The sequence below is a fragment of the Neovison vison genome, chromosome 1, assembly GCF_020171115.1.
Source record: "Neovison vison isolate M4711 chromosome 1, ASM_NN_V1, whole genome shotgun sequence".
Classification (NCBI taxonomy): domain Eukaryota; kingdom Metazoa; phylum Chordata; class Mammalia; order Carnivora; family Mustelidae; genus Neogale; species Neogale vison.
The window spans coordinates 126571158-126590062 of record NC_058091.1 but is presented as its reverse complement, the minus strand read 5'-3'; the positions used below and the strand labels follow the sequence as shown (position 1 = coordinate 126590062).

Below are 18905 nucleotides of genomic sequence, written 5' to 3'. Positions count from 1 at the left end.
TCCACCACCAGATGGGCCTTGAAGATTAGAAAGTTCTTTGCCAGTGGTTCTCAACCTCACCTATACTGGGCAGCATGTGGGGAGCTTTTCAAATCTGCCAAAGCCTGGGCCCCAGGCCCTCTGAGTCTCTGGGGAAGGGCCAGGCATGGGCAATCGGTGAAGGCCACCTCCAGGGATTCGAACGTGAAGCCCGAGTTTGGAGACCCAGACCCATGACATACTGGCTTTTAGAAAGGAGTGTGAAAGAAAATTTGTAGCGCGTGGAACTAAAGATTGGAACCCACTACAAGTGGCAGGCAGAAAAAGGCTAAGGTAACCAAAGCAGGTGCTTGGGACTTTGGAGAAAAGAAAGACAATGGTAGCAAGATGAGCAAGAAGGAGTTAAAGCACTTGGACTCATAACAATGAAGTAGAGAAATACCATAACTAACACTGGATTGCCATGCGGCTTACTCCATCTGCGAAGCATGTATATATATGTAACAATAACAACCTAATAATAATAACCCAGCAAGGCAGAGATTATTCCCAATTTACAGGTGAGGAAACAGAGAAGGTAGAGACTTCACCAAGTCCATAAATCCAGTGAGCAGTGTGGAGCGGGGCTCGAACCCAGGCCCAAGGGAGAACACAGCAGGAACAGTGGTGAACAGCCGCGCCAGGGAAGGGCTCAGCGGGAAAGGGACGGGAAGAAGATAATCTGACACGTATTTTATAAAGACTTAGTACCTTACCTCTAATCGGGAGTGTACACAGCAGGATCATGACTAATTTACCTCTTTCCTACACTATAGATTAGCCCTCTGCAGTCCCAACAAAATCCCATTTTAACCCCTGTTCCCTATTGCTGAGCGGACACACACACACACACTTGCCTGCCATTTTGCTCTTCTCCTTCCCCAGGCTGATGGATTGCAGCTTTCTGGCCCACACTCTGGTGAGCGGAAGAAGGAAAGTTAGATTAAGACTTAAAAACAAAATGTAAACACATTAACCTAATGACAAACAGTGAAATTCAATCCCTTTATTTCAATGTATATTGTACATAAGTTACAAATCCTCACTTCTGCCACTCTGCTAGAACTTTTCCGGAAAAGCCTCCATTTCTTCCTTGATCCTGTTTTCTACCAGTAATGCGAAGTTACTGTCTGTGTTTTGAAGGTTATAGCTGACAAACACCTGTTTCTTGGTCTTCCTGGCTAAAAAGACAAAACACATCGGCACAAAAGTGACTGAAATGCCTGGAGGTTGTGTGTGCGTCACACGTCCCTCACAGTGGAACCGTACCTGGGGAAAGAGAATGGGGTCACAAGGGGAGAAGAAGGTTCTGGTGTTTAATGCTCCTCACCGGCAGCGGCTGCAAACACAGACCACAGTCACGCAGACCCCCTCCCGCTGTCCACAGCACTGGTTCTGCAAGTGCAGCCCCAGTCAGCTACAGCATCTGGAACTTGCCAGAGATGCGGATTCCTGGGCCCCACTCGAGACCAGCTGAGCTAGAGAGGGAGCGGGCAGAGCCAGAGATGCACAAGCCCTCAGGAGACCTGAGGAATACTGGAATACAGCTGTTCTACCTAAGAAGTTGGCTTGCTTTGTTTTTTGTTTGGTTTTGTTTTTACTTTTTTAAAATAGAGATAAAAGTAAATAAAATATTTGAGTTCTCCTTCAGTATCACCCTCTCTACCAACTCCACTCCTTTCCCAGAGATAATCCTACATGTCTGTACATTCACATCTAGATAACACATATACACATGTCTATGCGCGTGCACACACAAACATATGATTTTCAATTTGATGCTGGAGACGTGTGTTAGCCCCTCTCCACGGAACCAATAATAGTTGAAGTGCACTGCTCCACTCCAAAAATCAAGCCCAGTCACATGTCCAGAATCATAACACATGTTGGGCAGGAAGCCTGAAACCAGTTCAATACTGACCAAGCCAGTGCTGGGGCCTCCCCCCTCGGACTCCCCACACACACAGGGCCAGTGCGAACGCCCACCCCCCGACAGACATCAGATGACCATGCCAGCCCTGTCATATGAGGTTTGGAGAGGGGAGACTGGCACAGCCAAGTCACAGCCTGCTCAGTCTACTGTCATCCAGTGGCAGGAAATTCCTTGTCCCAGGGAGAGGCCACTCTGATTCCAATCACTCTTCTTGCTAAGACAGAATTTTCAGGGAGCAAAACCAGGCCTGCCTGCACCGTCCACCCAGCAGACCCAGCTCTGACCTCCAGGTCGCACTGAGTAAGGGCGCCCCATGTACACCAAAGCCCTCCAGTGCTTCTGGGGTTACTCTGAACCCAGTTGGTCTCTTTTCCTACTTCCTATCAGCCTCCATGTAAGATACTGTTTCAGGACACCTCTCTTCCCCTACCCCTCTAGACAAGTGATGCATTTTCAACTGCAGGGTCCTGACCTAAGCTCGAGAGGACCAGCACAGACGGGGAGGCGCTGGACGGCTCCTTCATGACCCAGCACCCGTCCATCCCCAGTCCCTTTGGCACTGCCAGCAGCCACATCACACCACTGACTTTTCCAGCCTTTTCCATGTGCTCGTCCTTGCTGGGGAATAGCTAAGGGCTGCCAGCTTTTGCTGATACAGGCAAGAGACAACCCTTCATTAAAAGCTGAGTTTAATAAGTTAGTGAGGACATATTTTTTTGTCTAGGTTCTGTTTCAATTTATACAGATTATAATCAATAGATGTAAGCCACGCAAGAAAAATATTAATAAAAAAAATCATTTGCACAAAACAAACAAACAAAAAACCCAAAAAATACAAAGAACAAAACAAAACAATACAAACTAGTTTGGTGCATACAAAGTGCTAGTAGGCTTCCATTTTAGGACACCCGTGAGCCCATCTTACTTTATTGGCATAAACAATTTATTTGTGGCACAGCAAACAAGCTCCCACCAGCCTTCTCTAGCAGAATCTGTCTCCCGCCCTATGGCAATGCCCCCAGTCTCCCAGGTCTATAAACATGAGCACCCTGTGCCTCCCCTTGACCAGGTAGGGTGTGGCACAGTATGTCAGCCCTTCAACACTGGCGGATGCGAAGAAGCAAAGGGGCATCTCATCTTCAACTTCCTTTCACGGGGCCCCGAAAACAGATAACAACATCAACATAGGGAATGATAACACCTGGGAATCTGGGGGAAGGCTAAGTAGGAATTCACTGTACCTTTGCTGCTGATTTTCTGTAAATTTGCAATGACTTCCTAATAAGGTGACCTAAGTAACTTGCTCATTGGCTGACGAGCGCACACTAGTTACCAGCCAGGTTCCTCTGACTCCAGCCTAGAGAAACAGGACAGCTGGTGCTCCTATAACACTACAGCTGCCCACGACGTCTGCACCCTCCGCAGGCAGGCAACTCTGAGCGGCAGGTCTAGAATGACCCACCCTCACCTGGGCCACCACGCCCCTATCCCCCTCCACTGTGCGGCCACACTGGTCACGCTGGTCACACGGGGGCTGCCCGGAGTGACTGGCATAGAAACGCCCACCAAGCAGGGGTCAGGTTGACAGAACGGCCGGCACCACTCAACTACCCACTCCCCAACACCAGAGGGATTAAAAAATCCTCCTCTGCCTCCACCTCCAGCGCCCGGCACATCCAGGGCACCTGCGGGGAGCACTGGCGCACACAAAGACGGAGGAGGAGACAGATGCTGCCCCGCCGTCCCATGTCCCCGGGCGCCCTGCACACTGGCAGGAGCAGGACCCAGCCATCCTCACCTGAACCACTCAGCTATTCTCAGGAAGCATGTGGCCGAGGCGTGAGAGAGGGTGGAGCCTTCAACCTCCCTCTCTTATCACCCTCTCAGCCGCACTCAGGCCAGACCCGCCTCCCCTCTCGCCAGCTCTGCACGGCCACCCACAGAATGAAGGCCGGCGCCCCCCCCCCGCACCGTGCTGGCACCCCGCTCCACAGGCTCGACTGCATCACCAGGAGGCGACCCCGAGCCCCTGCCTGAGGGTTACTGCAGGCATCCCTCTCTCTCCCCTCCCGTGAGGACGTAATGCGCTTACAGGAGAGAACTAAGCCACCTTGTCACCTGCCGGCCTGGACTACAGCCAAGGCAGGACGTGGGAGCCCCTCGGGAACATGCTGGCCAACGCAGTGGTCAGGGACACAGGCACCGACAAGCCCTCCTTAAAGAAGACCCAACATCAAAGCTTGTGCTGCTCTTTCCGTGTGAGGATGCTTTCCTTCTGAAGGGCCTGGTCTCACGGTTCCACGGAACAGCGAGCTCCCAATCCCGCTGCTGCAGCCCCCACCACTGGTACGTACCTAAGCGCTGTGCAAGGCCAGTGGAGGTGGTGTCAGAAGTGTCTCCGAGGAGGGAGGTAGACACAGGGATGGAATCCTAAAAGAAAAACAAACAACACAACGCTGCTTTCCCATCAGCCAAGCTTCTGCAGCTGCAGATTCTTCCCAAGGGTGGCAGTGGCAGGTTCTGGGACACATTTCCCAAAAGAAGGAAGCTCTGGCATCTGTGTGGACAGTCAAGTAGGCTGACCCTCTGCTGCATGAGTCAGAAAGCGGGGACAGACGAACAGCAGTCACGAAAGCTGGCATCACAGTGCTGACAGCAAGTTCTGAGATGTATTTTACATAAAAGGCTTACTTTAGTGTTGGAAACTCTAAAGCATGCTGAAGGGCCAATTACAACCAAGAGGTAAGTAAACAAGATCATTAAGGGCACAGCAGGAAGAAGGCTAATCACAGAGTCTGGGGGCCAAGTGCCTCTGGGTCCCTCTCACCCCCAAGTTAGCCATCAGCCCAGAGGGCAGGATGCCTATCTCCTCATCTGAGCCTGTAAGAGAACACACAGCTCCATTCCCCTGAAGGGGTCTGGGCCCTGCCAGGTGAACAAGGGCCCTATGACTTTGCAGAAGGGCACCAGTCAGAGATGTCCAAATAAAGAAAATAGGAACAGAATATGTTTGACCAATCCTCATTTCAGATAAGCAGTAAAACTAAAAAAATAAATGTGGCCCTTCTGAAATATAGAAGAAATCTGACTTCTAATTACCATGGAAGTAATCTTCCTTACCATTAAAACTCCTAGCTTCAAAGAAAAAACTCACTAGCCCAAAGTATGGTCAAAATTACTTTTATAACATATGAACCTTCTAAAAGAAACAGTACTTAGTAGAGTCAAGTATAGAGCACTCAGCACTCAGAATAGTCAAAATTTTTTTTTGCCTTTCACTCTTTTTTAAATTATCTTTTTAATTTAAATTTTAGTTCACATTCAGAGCAATACTGGTTTCAGCAGAATTTAGTGATTCATCATTTACATACAACACCCAGTGCTCACCACAACACATGCCTTCCTTGCCTTTCACTCTTTTTTAAATTATCTTTTTAATTTAAATTTTAGTTCACATTCAGAGCAATACTGGTTTCAGCAGAATTTAGTGATTCATCATTTACATACAACACCCAGTGCTCACCACAACACATGCCTTCCTTGCCTTTCACTCTTTTTTAAATTATCTTTTTAATTTAAATTTTAGTTCACATTCAGAGCAATACTGGTTTCAGCAGAATTTAGTGATTCATCATTTACATACAACACCCAGTGCTCACCACAACACGTGCCTTCCTTAATGCCCTTCACCCATTTATTTATTTTTTTTTTTAAAGATTTTATTTATTTATTTGACAGAGAGAAATCACAAGTAGATGGAGAGGCAGGCAGAGAGAGAGAGGGAAGCAGGCTCCCTGCTGAGCAGAGAGCCCGATGTGGGACTCGATCCCAGGACCCTGAGATCATGACCTGAGCCGAAGGCAGCGGCTTAACCCACTGAGCCACCCAGGCGCCCGCCCTTCACCCATTTAGCCCATCCTGCACTGACCTCCCTCTAGCAACCCTGTTTTTTCTCTGCCATTAAGAGTCCTTTATGGGGGCGCCTGGGTGGCTCAGTGGGTTAAGCCGCTGCCTTCGGCTCAGGTCATGATCTCAGGGTCCTGGGATGGAGTCCCGCATCGGGCTCTCTGCTCAGTGGAGAGCCTGCTTCCCTCTCTCTCTCTCTGCCTGCCTCTCCGTTTACTTGTGATTTCTCTCTGTCAAATAAATAAATAAAATCTTAAAAAAAAAAAAAAAAGAGTCCTTTATGGTTTGTTTCCTTTCTCCCTTTTCCCCCTTCCATAATGTATGTTCATCTGTTTTCTTTCATAAATTCCACCTATGCATGATATCATATGATATTTGCCTTTCTCTGACTGACTTATTTCACTCAGCATGACACCCTCTAGTTCCACCCAGGTCATTGCAAATGCAAGATTTCATTCTTTTTGATGACTGAGTAATATTCCATTGCATGTACCACATCTTCTTTGTGGATGGACATTTGGGTTCTCCACAGTTTGCTATTGTTGATAATGCTGCAATAAACATCGGGGGGCATATACCCCTTCAAATCTATGTTGCTAGTAGTACCTCTACTAGTGCAATTGCTGGGCTATAGGGTAGCTTGATTTTTGACTTTTTGAGAACCTCCATATTGTTCTTTACAGTAGCTGTACCAGTTTGTACCACCAGCAGTGTAAGAGGGTTCCCCTTTCTACACATTCTCGCCAACACCTGTTGCTTCTTGTCTTCTTAATTTTAGCCATTCTGATAGGTGTGAGGTGGTATCTCATCATGGTTTTGATTTGTATTTCCCTGATGATAACTGACCTTGAGCATCTTTTCAAGTGTCTTTTAGCCATCTGGACATCTTCTTTGGAAAAATGTCTATCTGTGTATTTTGCCCATTTCTTAACTGGATTACTTGTTTTTTGGCGTATTGAGTTTGATAAATTCCTTATAGATTTTGGATACTAACTCTTTATCAGATATATCATTTGCAAATATCTTCTCCCATTCCATAGACTCCTTTTAGTTTTGGTTGTTTCTTTTGCAGTGCAGAAGCTTTGTATCTTGATGAAGTCCAAAAAGTTTATTTCCGCTTTTGTTTCACCTGCATCCAGCAACGTTTCTGGTAAGAAGTTGCTATGGCCAAGGTCAAAGAGGTTGCTGCCTGTGTTCTCCTCTAGGATGTTGATGGGTTCCTATCTCGCATTTAGGTCTTTCATCCATTTTGAATTTATTTTGTATATGGTATGAGAAAGTGGCCTGCTTTTAATCTTCTGTGTGCTGCTGTCCAGTTTTCCCTATACCATTTGTTAAAAAGACTGTTTTTTTTTCCACTGGATATTCATTCTTGCTTTGTAGAAGATTAGTTGATATAGTTGTGGGTCCATTTCTGGGTTCTCTATTCTGTTAATCTATTGGACTGTTTTTGTCCCAATACCACACTGTCTTGATGATTACAGCTTTGAAATAGAGCTTGAAGTCTGGAATTGTGATGTCTCCAGTTTATTTTTCTTTTTCAGTATTGCTTTGGCTGTTTGAGGTCTTTTGTGGTTCCATACAAATTTTAAGAATGTTTACTCTAGCTGTGAAAAATGCTGGTGGTATTTTGATAGGGACTGCATTACTGTGTAGAACCCTTTGGGTAGTATAGATATTTTAATAATGTTTGTTCTTCTAATCCATGAGCACGGAACACTTTTCCATTTCTTTGTGCCTTCAATTTCTTCATTAAGTGTTCTAGTTTCTAGAGTACAGATCTTTTACCTCCTTAGTTAGGTTTGTTCATAGGTATCTTATTGGTTTGGGTGCAATTGCAAATGGGATCGATTCCCTGAATTCTATTGCTGCTGCTTCATCATTGGTGTTTAGAAATTCAACAGATTTCTTCAGAGTCATTTTATATCCTGCAACTTTGCTGAATTCATGTATCAGTTCTACCGATTTTTTGGTGGAGTCTTTCACATTTTCTACATAGAGTATCATGTCGTCTGCAAATAGGCAAAGTTTGACTTCTTCTTTGCCAGTATGGATGCCTTTAATTTCTTTTTGTTGTCTGATTGCTGAGGCTAAGACTTCCAGTACTATGTTAAATAGTAATGGTGTGAGCAGCCATCCTTGTCTTGTGCTGACCATAGAGAAAGGCTCTCAATTTTTCCCCTCTGAGGATATTAGCTGTGGGTCCTTTGCATATGGCCTTTATAATAAGGTATGTTCCATGTATCCCTACTTTGTTGAGGGTTTTTATCAAGAACAGATGCTGTATTTTGTCAAATGCTTCTTCTGCATCTACTGACAGAATCTTGTCCTTTGACAGGTTCGTATCCTTTCTTTTATTAATGTGGTGTATCACGTTGATTGATCTGCAAATACTGAACCACCCCTATAGCCCAAGAATAAATCCCACTTGATCATGATGAATAATTCTTCTAATGTACTGCTGAATTCAATTTGCTTGTATTTTGTTGAGAATTTTTGCATCTGTGTTCATCAAGGATATTGGCCTGTAATTCTCTTTCGTAGGGTTTGTCTGGTTTTGGAATCAGGGTAATGCCGGCTTTGTAGAATGAGTTTGGAACTTTCCCTTCCATTTCTATTTTTTTGGAACAATTTGAAGAACAGGTATTACTCTTCTTTAAATATTTAGTAAAATTCCCCTGGGAAGCCACTTGGCCCAGGACTTTTTTTGCTGGGAGACTGTTTTATTATTCATTCAATTTCTTTGCTAATTATGGGTCTGTTCAAATTTTCTTTCTGTTTCAGTTGTGATAGTCTGTAAGTTTCTAGGAAACAGTCCATTTCTTTCAGATTGCCCAATTCATTGGCATATAATTTTTCATAGTATTTTCTCATAACCATTTGTATTTCCATAGTGTTGGTTGTGATCTCTCCTCTTTCGTTTGTGAACTTATCTATTTGGGTCCCTTCTTCTCTTTTTTGATAAATCCAGCTAGGAGTTTATCAATTTTATTAATTCCTTCAAAGAACCAGCTCTTAGTTTTATTAGTCTGTTCTACTGGGGGATTTTTTTGTTTCTATATCATTTATTTCTGCTCTAATCTTTATTATTTCCCTTCTTTTGCCGGCTTTAGGCTTTGTTTGCTGTTCCTTTTCTAGGTACTTCAGGTGTAAGGTTAAGTTGTGTACTTAAGACTTTTCTTGAGGTAGCCCCGTATTGCAATATACTCCCCTTTCAGACTGCCTTTGCTACATCTCAAAGGTTCTGGACTATCGTGTTTTGATTTTAATTTGCTTTCATGTATTTTTTTTTATTTCGTCTTTAATTTCCTTGTCAACCCATTCATTCTTTAGTAGGATGCTCTTTAGACTCCATGTATTTGGGATCTTTCCAAATTTTTTCTTGTAGCCGACTTCAAGTTTCATAGAGTTGTGTGGTCTGAAGATATACGTGGTATAATCTCGATCTTTTTGTACTTCCTGAGGGCTGATTTGTGACCCCATATGTGATCTATTCTGGAGCCTGTTCCATGGGCACTCAAAAAAAAAAAAAAAATGTCTATTCTGCTGCATTAAGATGAAATGTTCTGGATATATCCTTTAAGGCAATCTGGTCCAGTGTGTAACTCAAAACCACTGTCTCCTTATTGATTTTCTGCTTAGATGATCTGTCCACTGCTGTGAATAGGGTGCTAAAGTCTACTTCTATTATATTATTACCAATGAATTTATGTTTATTATTAACTGATTTGTATATTTGGCACTCCCAAGTTGGGGGCATAAATATTTACAACTGTCAGATCTTCTTGATGAATAGACCCTTAATTATGACACAATGCATTTTTTATCTCTTGTTATAGTCTTTGTTCTAAAATCTCATTTTTCTAATATAAGTATGGCTACCACGGTTTTCTTTTGACATCCATTAGCATGCTAGATGGTTCTCCATCCACTGACTTTCAATCTGCAGGTATCTTTAGGTTTAAAATGAGTGTCTTGTAGGCAACAGATGGATATCATTGTTTTTTGTTTTTTGTTTAATTTTTATTTATTTATTTGACAGAGAGAGATCACAAGTAGGCAGAGAGGCAAGCAGAGAGAGAGAGGAGGAAGCAGGCTCCCTGCTGAGCAGAGAGCCCGATGTGGGACTCGATCCCAGGACCCTGAGATCATGACTTGAGCTGAAGGCAGCAGCTTAACCCACTGAGCCACCCAGGCGCCCTGTTTTTTGTTTTTTAAATCCACTTTCATACTCTATGTCTTGATTGGAGCATCTAGTCCATTTACATTCAGAGTGATTATTGAAAGATATGAATTTAGTGCCACTGTGTTACCTGTAGAGCTGGTGTTTCTGGTAACGTTCTCTGGTCCTTTCTAGTCTTTGTTGCTTTTGGTCTTTTTTTCTCCACTTAGAGTCCCCTTTAAAATTCTTACAGGGCTAGTTAAGTGGTCACGAACTTCCTTAGTTTTTGTTTGTATGCAAAACTCTGTATCCTACTCTGAATGACAGCTTTGACAGATAAAGAATTCTTGGCTGCACATTTTTCCCCATTCAGCACAGTGAAGATCTCCTACCACTCTCTTATGGCCTGCCAAGTTTCTGTGGACAGATATGCTGCGAATCTGATGTTTTCCTTTTTAAGTTAAGGACTTTTTTTCCCCTTGCTGCTTTCAGGATTCTATCCTTGTCTTGTATTTTGTGAGTTTGTCTATGATATGCCTTGTTGATGGGCTGACTTTTGCTGAATTTAATGGGTGATCTCTGTGCTTCTCAGATTTTGAAGTCTGTGTTCTTCCCCAGTTTAGGGAATTTTAGCTATAATTTGTTCGAAAAAACCTTCTATCTCTTTTTCTCTCCATCTTCTGGGACTCCCATGATACAAACATTATTACGTTTTAATAAGTCACTGACTTCCCTAAGTCTACCTTCATGATCCATTACTTTTATTTCCCTCTTCTTTTCAGTTTCATTATTTTCCATAATTTGATCTTCTATATCACTAAATTTGCTCCTCTACTTTGTCCATCCTCGTTTTTATGGCTTCCGCTTAGGATTGCATCTTTGTTTTACCATTTTTAATTTTGGCCTGACTAGGTTTTAGTTCTTTTATCTCTGCAATAAGGGATTCTCTTGTGTCTTTTATGCATTTTTCAAGCCCAGCTAGTATCTTTATGATCACTGTTTTAAATTCTAGCTCAGATATCTTACTTATATCTACATTCATTAAATCCCTGGTTGTGAGTTCTACTTCTTTTTCTTTCTTCTGGGGTGAATTTTTGCATCTTGTCATTTTGTCCAGAAAAGAAAAGAAGACAGAAAAAACAAATAAATAAAAGAACAAAAAACAAAGAAGAAATACCCAAAAAGAAAAGTAGATCTTGGGTGTGTTTTTGTCTGCTTGTTAAAAGAATCTAGATTCAAAAATTTAAAAATAAATAAATAAAATCAAAACAAAAAAATAAAAAATATATTAAAATACATGTAAGTTAAAAAATAATTAAAAAGAACAGAAAAAAAAGAAAATAAATAATTTTTAAAAATAAGGAATAAAAGGAAAAAGGAAGCTAGATCCTATTTCCCCTAGAGCTGAAGCTTTGCAGTACTCTCTGATTAGTAGACTTGGTACCAGCCAGTTGTTTGTGCTGGTCTTCTGGGGGTAGGGGTCTGCTGGGCTGATTCTCAGGTGGCTTGCCCTAGTAGAAATGGGGCACCTGGACACAAGAGAGCAAGGCAGTGTAAGCAGACCAGCCTCCACTAGGTGGTGCATTTTGCTCCCTGAAGGCTTTCCTTCAGGGCAGGATGAATACGGTGGCGGCCCACACACACTAGCCCTAGAGCTGAAAGTTCACACCCCCACTCTTCACCTCCCGGAAGAGCAATCGATCACCCCTCATGTATCCAGTTTCCATCAGAACCCGGCATTCACCCCGCCTGTGTCCAGGCTTTTTTATCTCAGGCACATGACTTAGCTTCAAAACTCTCCCACAGCATGGACCCACACTGTTCCTCTCGGGGAGGGTCCCCCCACGCTTTTGCCATCTGCCACCCATCCCAGGAAAGCAGTCTTACCACAAAACTGTTTTGCAGTTTACAGCAAAACAGCAGGAAGCCAGCACCAAGACCTGCTGCTCTCAGCTAGCATCCCCACTCCTCTGCCAGGAAACAGCACAGCACCTTGGCACCACCCATTCCTCCTGCAACCCAGGGAATCCTCAGACCACCCTGTCACTCCTGGCATTCTGCCCTGCTTCACCACCTGAGCACCTTTTCGCCAGAGACATACCCCACAGTAGTGGACTTCTGAAAGTTCAGATTTTGAACTCTGCTGCTTAAATACTTTGTGGTAACCTCCGTAAGCAGGCTCCCTCCCCGCCTCTGTACCAACAGTTATATTTTCTCAAGTCAACTCTCCGCACCTACTACCTTCCAAAAGGTGATCGCTTTTCTACTTGTAGACTTGGTAGTTTTTGCTCTCTCAGACCTCAGACTGATCTCTTGGGCCTTCAGAATGATGTGATAACTAGCTGTATTCAAGGAATAAGACAAGCCCCTATTCTTCCACCCTTTTACCTCCTCCCTGCCAGAAGGCAAGATTTTTAGAGGAACAAGCTTGTGCCACCAGAGGCTCTGGGGTGGGCACCCCTTCCCCAACACTGTCCAGGTAGAGACCAGTGAACTGAATAAACACCTGCTATGTGCCAGATACTGTGAGCAGGGCACAGATCAGAGACTGCTCCTTGTCTCCTAGTGGTTCAAAGTCATTTCAAAAAAAGAAAGAATTTGTTCGGTCTATAAGAGAGGATCAAAACACACAGGATAAGAAAGAAAGCATTTACTGCAAGCTTTTTTGCTGAAAAAGATAACAAAACATGAACTCAATTAATGAATTTGCTGTTTACGAGTTTCAAGTTCAATATTCAACTGTACGCTAATAATATTTACAGGTAAACTTTTAGAGACAGAAAATCTACCTTAAGATGATCATCTCCCACCAAAAACAAGACTGAAAACCACATATTGTTACCCTTTGTGCTTCATTATTTCCAAAAATCATACTATGCCCAGCTGATCTCCCAGGCACACACATGCTTAGACAGCGTTACTGCAGCTGGAGCACCACTGTCCACTCCAAGCGCGACCAACACGTCCTACATCATCTGAGCACATAAGGCCATATATCATCCTTGTTCTAAAGCCCGTCAGTGCTGCAAAGAGACCACGTGACACAAGGCAAGCCAGCTGGAGGAGCAGCAGAGTGATGTGGTTTTATTCTATATGGTCTTGTCTTACATGTGAGGGTTGAGGGGGAAGGAAGGAGGGGAAGACATCAGAAACCCTTTGGTGCCACCCTCCATGCATGGGCCAGAAACCTTTTTCTAGGAAGGGCCAGAGGATATATCACTTGGTTTTTATAGACTACCAGGTCCGGTTTTAACCGTTCAACTCGGCCAACAAATTACAAAAGCTGCGACAGACATTACTGAATGGATGGGCAGAACTAGGTCCCAACAAGACTTGGTTACAAAAGTAGAAGGCAGGTCAGCCCTAAGCCAGGTTTGCCAAGCCCTGTTCCACAGGACTCTTGTGTCTCCTGCTTTAAGCTATGGTCTACACTTCTCTCTAACTGGAAAGTGCTGCTCTGGTGCTAGAAGACAATGTACAAGTATACAATGTGGCCAATGAGTAGGACTGCACTTCTGACAGGTCTGGTAACTGAAAGTGGCCCCTTTTCCCTTTTCTACCTGATCTTGGTGGAGTGTGAGCTTCCAGCTGCAAAAACATACCCTACCAAGAGATATGACTACCAAATGGTCAGACTGCCAAAGCGCACCAAAGCAGCCCAAGGGAGGAATCTTGAAACTGATTCAAGGAAGCAATGCCTGGTCTTACCAATGAGCAGTCCTGGACCCCATATTACCCCCAGGCTTACCCACTGTGTACACTACAAAGGTCTAGGAAATAAAGAAGGTGAGGCAGTTTCAGGGCACTACAAGCTCCAAACACACAGCTCCACCCACAACTGTGTGCCCCTGCAGGCCCTTTACCTCCCCTCCAATGAAAGAAGGAACTACCATCTGCCTGAAGGCCCAACTGCCAGTACCTACCAGAAAATAATAGAAAACCTGCTCAGGAAAGGAACAGCAAAAAGGGAAAAAGCAGAAGAGGGATACTGTGTGAAGACATCCAGAAGACCCATTCAGAGGCTGTCTCCTTCCTGAAGCCTTGCCCAGGTCCTGCCTGATGGCTCACTCCTCTACTACCACAAGGTTCCCTTAGAGATTACAGTCCTCATTGCCTGCCAGGCTGCAGGTTATTGGTAGCTGTCCCTAGCAAACCTGGAGTTCCCTGATTGGGGCCTCATTCATTCATTCAACAATTTAATGAGCCACTTGTCAGACGCTAAGGTTACAAAGACTCATAAAACAGAGGTGCCTGGGTGGCTCAGTGGGTTAAAGCCTCTGCCTTTGGCTCAGGTCGTGATCCCAGAGTCCTGGGGTCAAGCCCCGCATCTCAGTGGGGAGCCTGCTTCCCTCTCTCCTTCTCTGCCTGCCTCTTTGGCTATTTGTGATCTCTGTCTGTCAAATAAATAAATAAATAATCTTTAAAAAAAAAAAAAAAAAAAAGACCCCAAAAAAAAAAAAGACTCATAAAACAGACAAACCTCACCACCACCACCACCACCACCACGGATACTGATAATAAATTACAGAAGGAGCAACACCTGGGGACACACTGCTAAAAGCAGCCACGAAGCCTGTGAATTGGCAGGGAGGAGGGCAGGAGCAGGGGAGATCTACAAGGTAACAGAGCCTACAGGGTTACTGTAAAGTCTCTGAACTGTGCTCTGAGGGTATTTCTTGAAAGGTCTGGAGCAGAGGAATGACAATATCTGATTGTTATCTGCTGCCCTGTAGAGAACTGGCCATAAGGCAGTGTTGTAGGCTGAATCATGTCCTCCAAAAAGACAAATGCACATCCTAACCCCTAGCACCTGTGAATGTAACTTTTTTTTATTATTAGAAATAGGGTCTCTGCAGATGTAATTAAGCTGTAATTGAAAGTGAAGTCACACTGAAATAGGGTGGTCCCTTAATTTATTATGACTGGTGTCTTTACAAGAAAAGACACAGAGAAACAGACACACAGAAAAGAAGGCCAGTGACGTTGCTAGCTGAGACTTGAGTGATGAAGCTGCAAGCCAAGGAATGCCAAGGACTGCCAGCAACACCAGAAGATGGGAGAGGCATGGGAAGATTTCTCCCTCAGAGCCTCCAGAAGGACCAGACCTGCTGACTCCTTGCTTTCAGATTTCTGGCCTTCTGAACTGTGAGAGAATAAATCTTAGTTGGTTCAAGCACTTTGCACAGCAGCACTAAGAAATGAACACAGGCAGCAAAGGGGGAATCCGGCAGGGATCCAAGGAGATGCTGCAGGTTGGCCCAGGGTGACAGGCCTGAAAGGAGATGATGGGTGTGCAGAGGCCCCTTTGAGGCAATCAATTTGAACAATGGAAACCTGAGCACATAAAAGGGCCCACAGTGACCTCCAACCCTTTGGCTGAATACAAACAGTTCATCAGGGGACCCACCTAAGCCCTAGCTAACCAATGGGTTACTTACACCCCAAAACAGGTACCAAGAAAGGAAAAACATTTCATATGTTCCCATACCTCCTCACCTTCTCCCTTAACTACAGTTCCCCAACACCAAATCCAGGCAGACAGTCTCTCCCTTGCTGTGCTTCCCGCTGCTCCCTTGAGGTGCATTCAACAACCTCTGTCTTCTTTGTTCTGCCTGGGGCCAACTCTTTCACTGACCCTACCAACTGCCTCCACCTGAAGGGGTCGCCCCACAGGCTGGTTGGATTCCCCCCAAGTTTTGATGGACCGCAGCGCCTACAGACTCACTGACACTCCCATGTGGGGAGTGGAAGAGAGAGTAATCAAGGCTGGAATGGGGTTTCCACAAGAGAGACGGGCCAGCTGTGAAAGAAGGTCTGCAGGAAGAGGTTAGGAGTTCGGTCGTAAATAGGTCTGGTGTGAGATGCCTATTAGACTCTCAGGACAACACAGGAGTTCGAAATTCAGGAAAGGGGTCTGTACTAGAAACAAAGAAAATTCGGTGTGGTCAATATAGGAAAGGCATGATAACGAAGAGATGGATAACCCCAGGGCGCGTGTGTGACCTGAAAGCAGAGGTCCCGCGATGAAGCCCCCGTGAACACTCCAACTACAGAGAACGGCTAGAAGAGCCAGCAGTGGGAAGCCCGCCGGAAAGGCAGAGGAGGACGGTGGAGACGCGGGGCTCGCCGGAGGGTCCACGCGCCGGCCTACCGCACCCCGTTCTCCTCCGATGGTGCAGGTCCGGACCAGACCCCGGTTCTCTGAGACACCACACTAAGAGTTCCGGGGAGCCCCTAGCCCCCCGGGCCCAGGAGAGACCTGAGGGCCACGCCCGCGCACCTAGGGGGCCAGAACCCACGCTGGTACCCCACTTGAGCTGGGACCCTCGGTTGCCCTCCGTCCCAGCCCCCGCCCCCACACCAGCCCGCCCCCTTGGGCCTCCCACCCCCGACTCCGGTTCCGCCTCCCTCGCCGCGTCCCCCGTCCTCTCCCCCTATCCCAGCCCCGGCCCCCTTCAGGACCTCCGGACTGCGTTCTGGCCCCTCACGGTCCCCTCCCTCGCCCCGGCCCCGACCTGCACTCACGTAGCGGTTGCACATGGCCACGGCGAGGTTGCGCAGGTGCGGCGTGGCTCCCACCCACAGGAACAGCGAGTCCGTCAGCCGCATGACATGGAAGTGGACGAGCTGCTCCCACAGCCTCGCGCTGAAGTTGTGCAAGGAGACCTCCCCGCCCGCGGCAGCCGGCGGCCCCTCCATGCAGCCCAGCACGCTGGACCCGGCTCGCGGCCGGAGTCCCGCTGCCCGGCGTCCCGCTGCCGGGCCGTCGCCAGCCCGGTCAGACCCAAGCAAGCGAGCGCCGAGAGGCCGAGCGCGCGCCTTCACTTTCGGTCCTGGGACGCCGGCAGGGCGGGCCCGGGTAGGAGGAGGGGCTAGCGCGGGGAAGGGGCGGGGCCATGAGTGGGGCGGGGCCGGGACGCTAGCCCTTGGAAGGTAGGCCGAGCTCAGAATGCTCCGTTCCCGCCCCACCGCTCCCAGTGATGGGGTTCTCTGAAAACCTGCGGTCGTCAGCGGCGAAGGGCAGGGCCGGCGTCGGGGAGGAGGAAGGACGGAGGTGACCCGAGGGCGTCCAGGGCACCGGGCAGAGCTCGTCCTCGCTTGTTCCCTCTCTCCTTAGTACTTGATAAGTAGCATTCTTGTGTTGGAGGTAGCTGCAACGTCTTCCCAGGTCCTGACTCGGAGCCCTTTGGAGACAATCACTTTTTAATCAGTTCCTTAAGGGCGCTTAGCGCAGCCACCTCCCATCACATCGTCTTTGGTTTGGTTTACCAAAATCCTCCTTCCTTAGGAGGATTAGCTTTCGAAAAAGGCGATGGTATTGGAAGGAAGCCTCCAAAAATTGTGACCACTAAAGCTGGCAGGAGGAACTCTTGGACTCAGACCCTCTAAGGTTTGCTGTCTCATACAAGCCTGGGCCTCGGAGCTGACTTTTAGCCTTTCTGAGACGCTGTTTCCTAGTGGACAAAACGGAAATAAGAATAGTAGGAAAGGAGTAGGAAAAGGGGAAAGGAGTAGGCGCCAGTATGTGGGAAGCACGGTTAATAGTAGCCATTATAAGCCCTGCCAGGAGTCTCTCATTTGACTCACTTTGGGACACTACAGAGTGAAATAAAGAAGCCTTCGATATAAGAGAGAATGAGGTAAAAGCATGCAGGATCCATTTTGTCAGGTTCTGTTACAACAGACCTTTGGTTTTTACGTCGGAACTATCACAGTCCTACTTTTTAAATCTCTAATAGGTCTCAGTAGACAAAATTTATATGTGAAAGTTTAAGTATTTTTACAGGTTTGTTCTATTTGCTAATTATCAATGATTCAATACAATAGTTAACTTTCAAGTCAATATTTTTAACAGCTTTATTCACGGATAATTGACATACAATAACTACACATTAAAAGTGTATATATTGAAGTTTTGACACATGTATAACCCATGAAACCATGACTACAATCTAGATAGTGAACGTGTCCATCACCCCAGAGGTGTCCTCAATCCCCTTTATAACTCTTACTGCTCACCCCCCACCGCAACCACTAATATGCATTTTTGTCACTTCATATTTGTTTAGGTTTTCTAGAGTTTTAGATTAATTGGATCATAGAGTATGTACAATTTTTTTGTCTGCCTTTCACTCATCGCAACTACTTTGAGATCCGTCATTGTTATGTATATCAATAGTTCACTCCTTTGCAATGAGCACTGGGTGTTATATGCAAATAATGACTCGTGGAACACTACATAAAAAACTAATGAAGTCCTCTATGGTGACTAAGATAATAAAAAATAAGTAAAATAAGTAAGTAAAATAAAATAAAATAAGATCAAGCAAAATAGTTCACTCCTTTTTATTGAGGAGCAGTATTCCATCGTATGGCCACACCATTATTATTTATTCCTTCACATCTTGATGTTCATTTGGGCTGCTTCCAGTTTGGGGTGATTACACTTACAGCTGCTATCCATATGCTTTCATCTCTAGTAGATAAACACCTAAGAGTAGAATCATCATATTATATGACCATTATATGTGTAATTTCTTTTTTTTAAGATATTATGTATGTTTGTATGTATTTGAGAGAGAGAGAGAGAGAGATGCAGAGGGAGAAGGACAAGCAGACTCTGCAGTGAGTGAGGAGCCCAACATGGGGCTCGATCCCAGGACCGTGAGATCATGACCTGAGCCAAAATTAAGAGTCAGGTGCTTAACAAACTGAGCTACCTAGGCACCCCTGTAACTTTTTTTTTTTAGATTTTTATTTATTTGACAGAGAGAGGTCACAAGTAGGCAGAGAGGCAGGCAGAGAGAGAGGAGGAAGCAGGCTCCCCGCTGAGCAGAGAGCCCGATGTGGGACTCGATCCCAGGACCCTGAGATCATGACCTGAGC

General features: G+C 45.6%; 1 protein-coding gene across 1 annotated transcript; it reads right to left on the bottom strand.

Annotated features, from left to right (window-relative positions):
- Window positions 1-1009: 1009 nt before the first annotated feature.
- PSMG4 (proteasome assembly chaperone 4) lies at window positions 1010-16807 on the bottom strand. Its single transcript, XM_044258072.1, has 3 exons — window positions 16545-16807; window positions 4306-4381; window positions 1010-1199 (listed from the first exon to the last, which is right to left on the bottom strand). Exons 1-3 carry the CDS (start codon window positions 16716-16718, stop codon window positions 1078-1080), a joined length of 372 nt encoding a protein of 123 aa, XP_044114007.1. The 5' UTR covers window positions 16719-16807; the 3' UTR covers window positions 1010-1077.
- Window positions 16808-18905: the final 2098 nt, after the last annotated feature.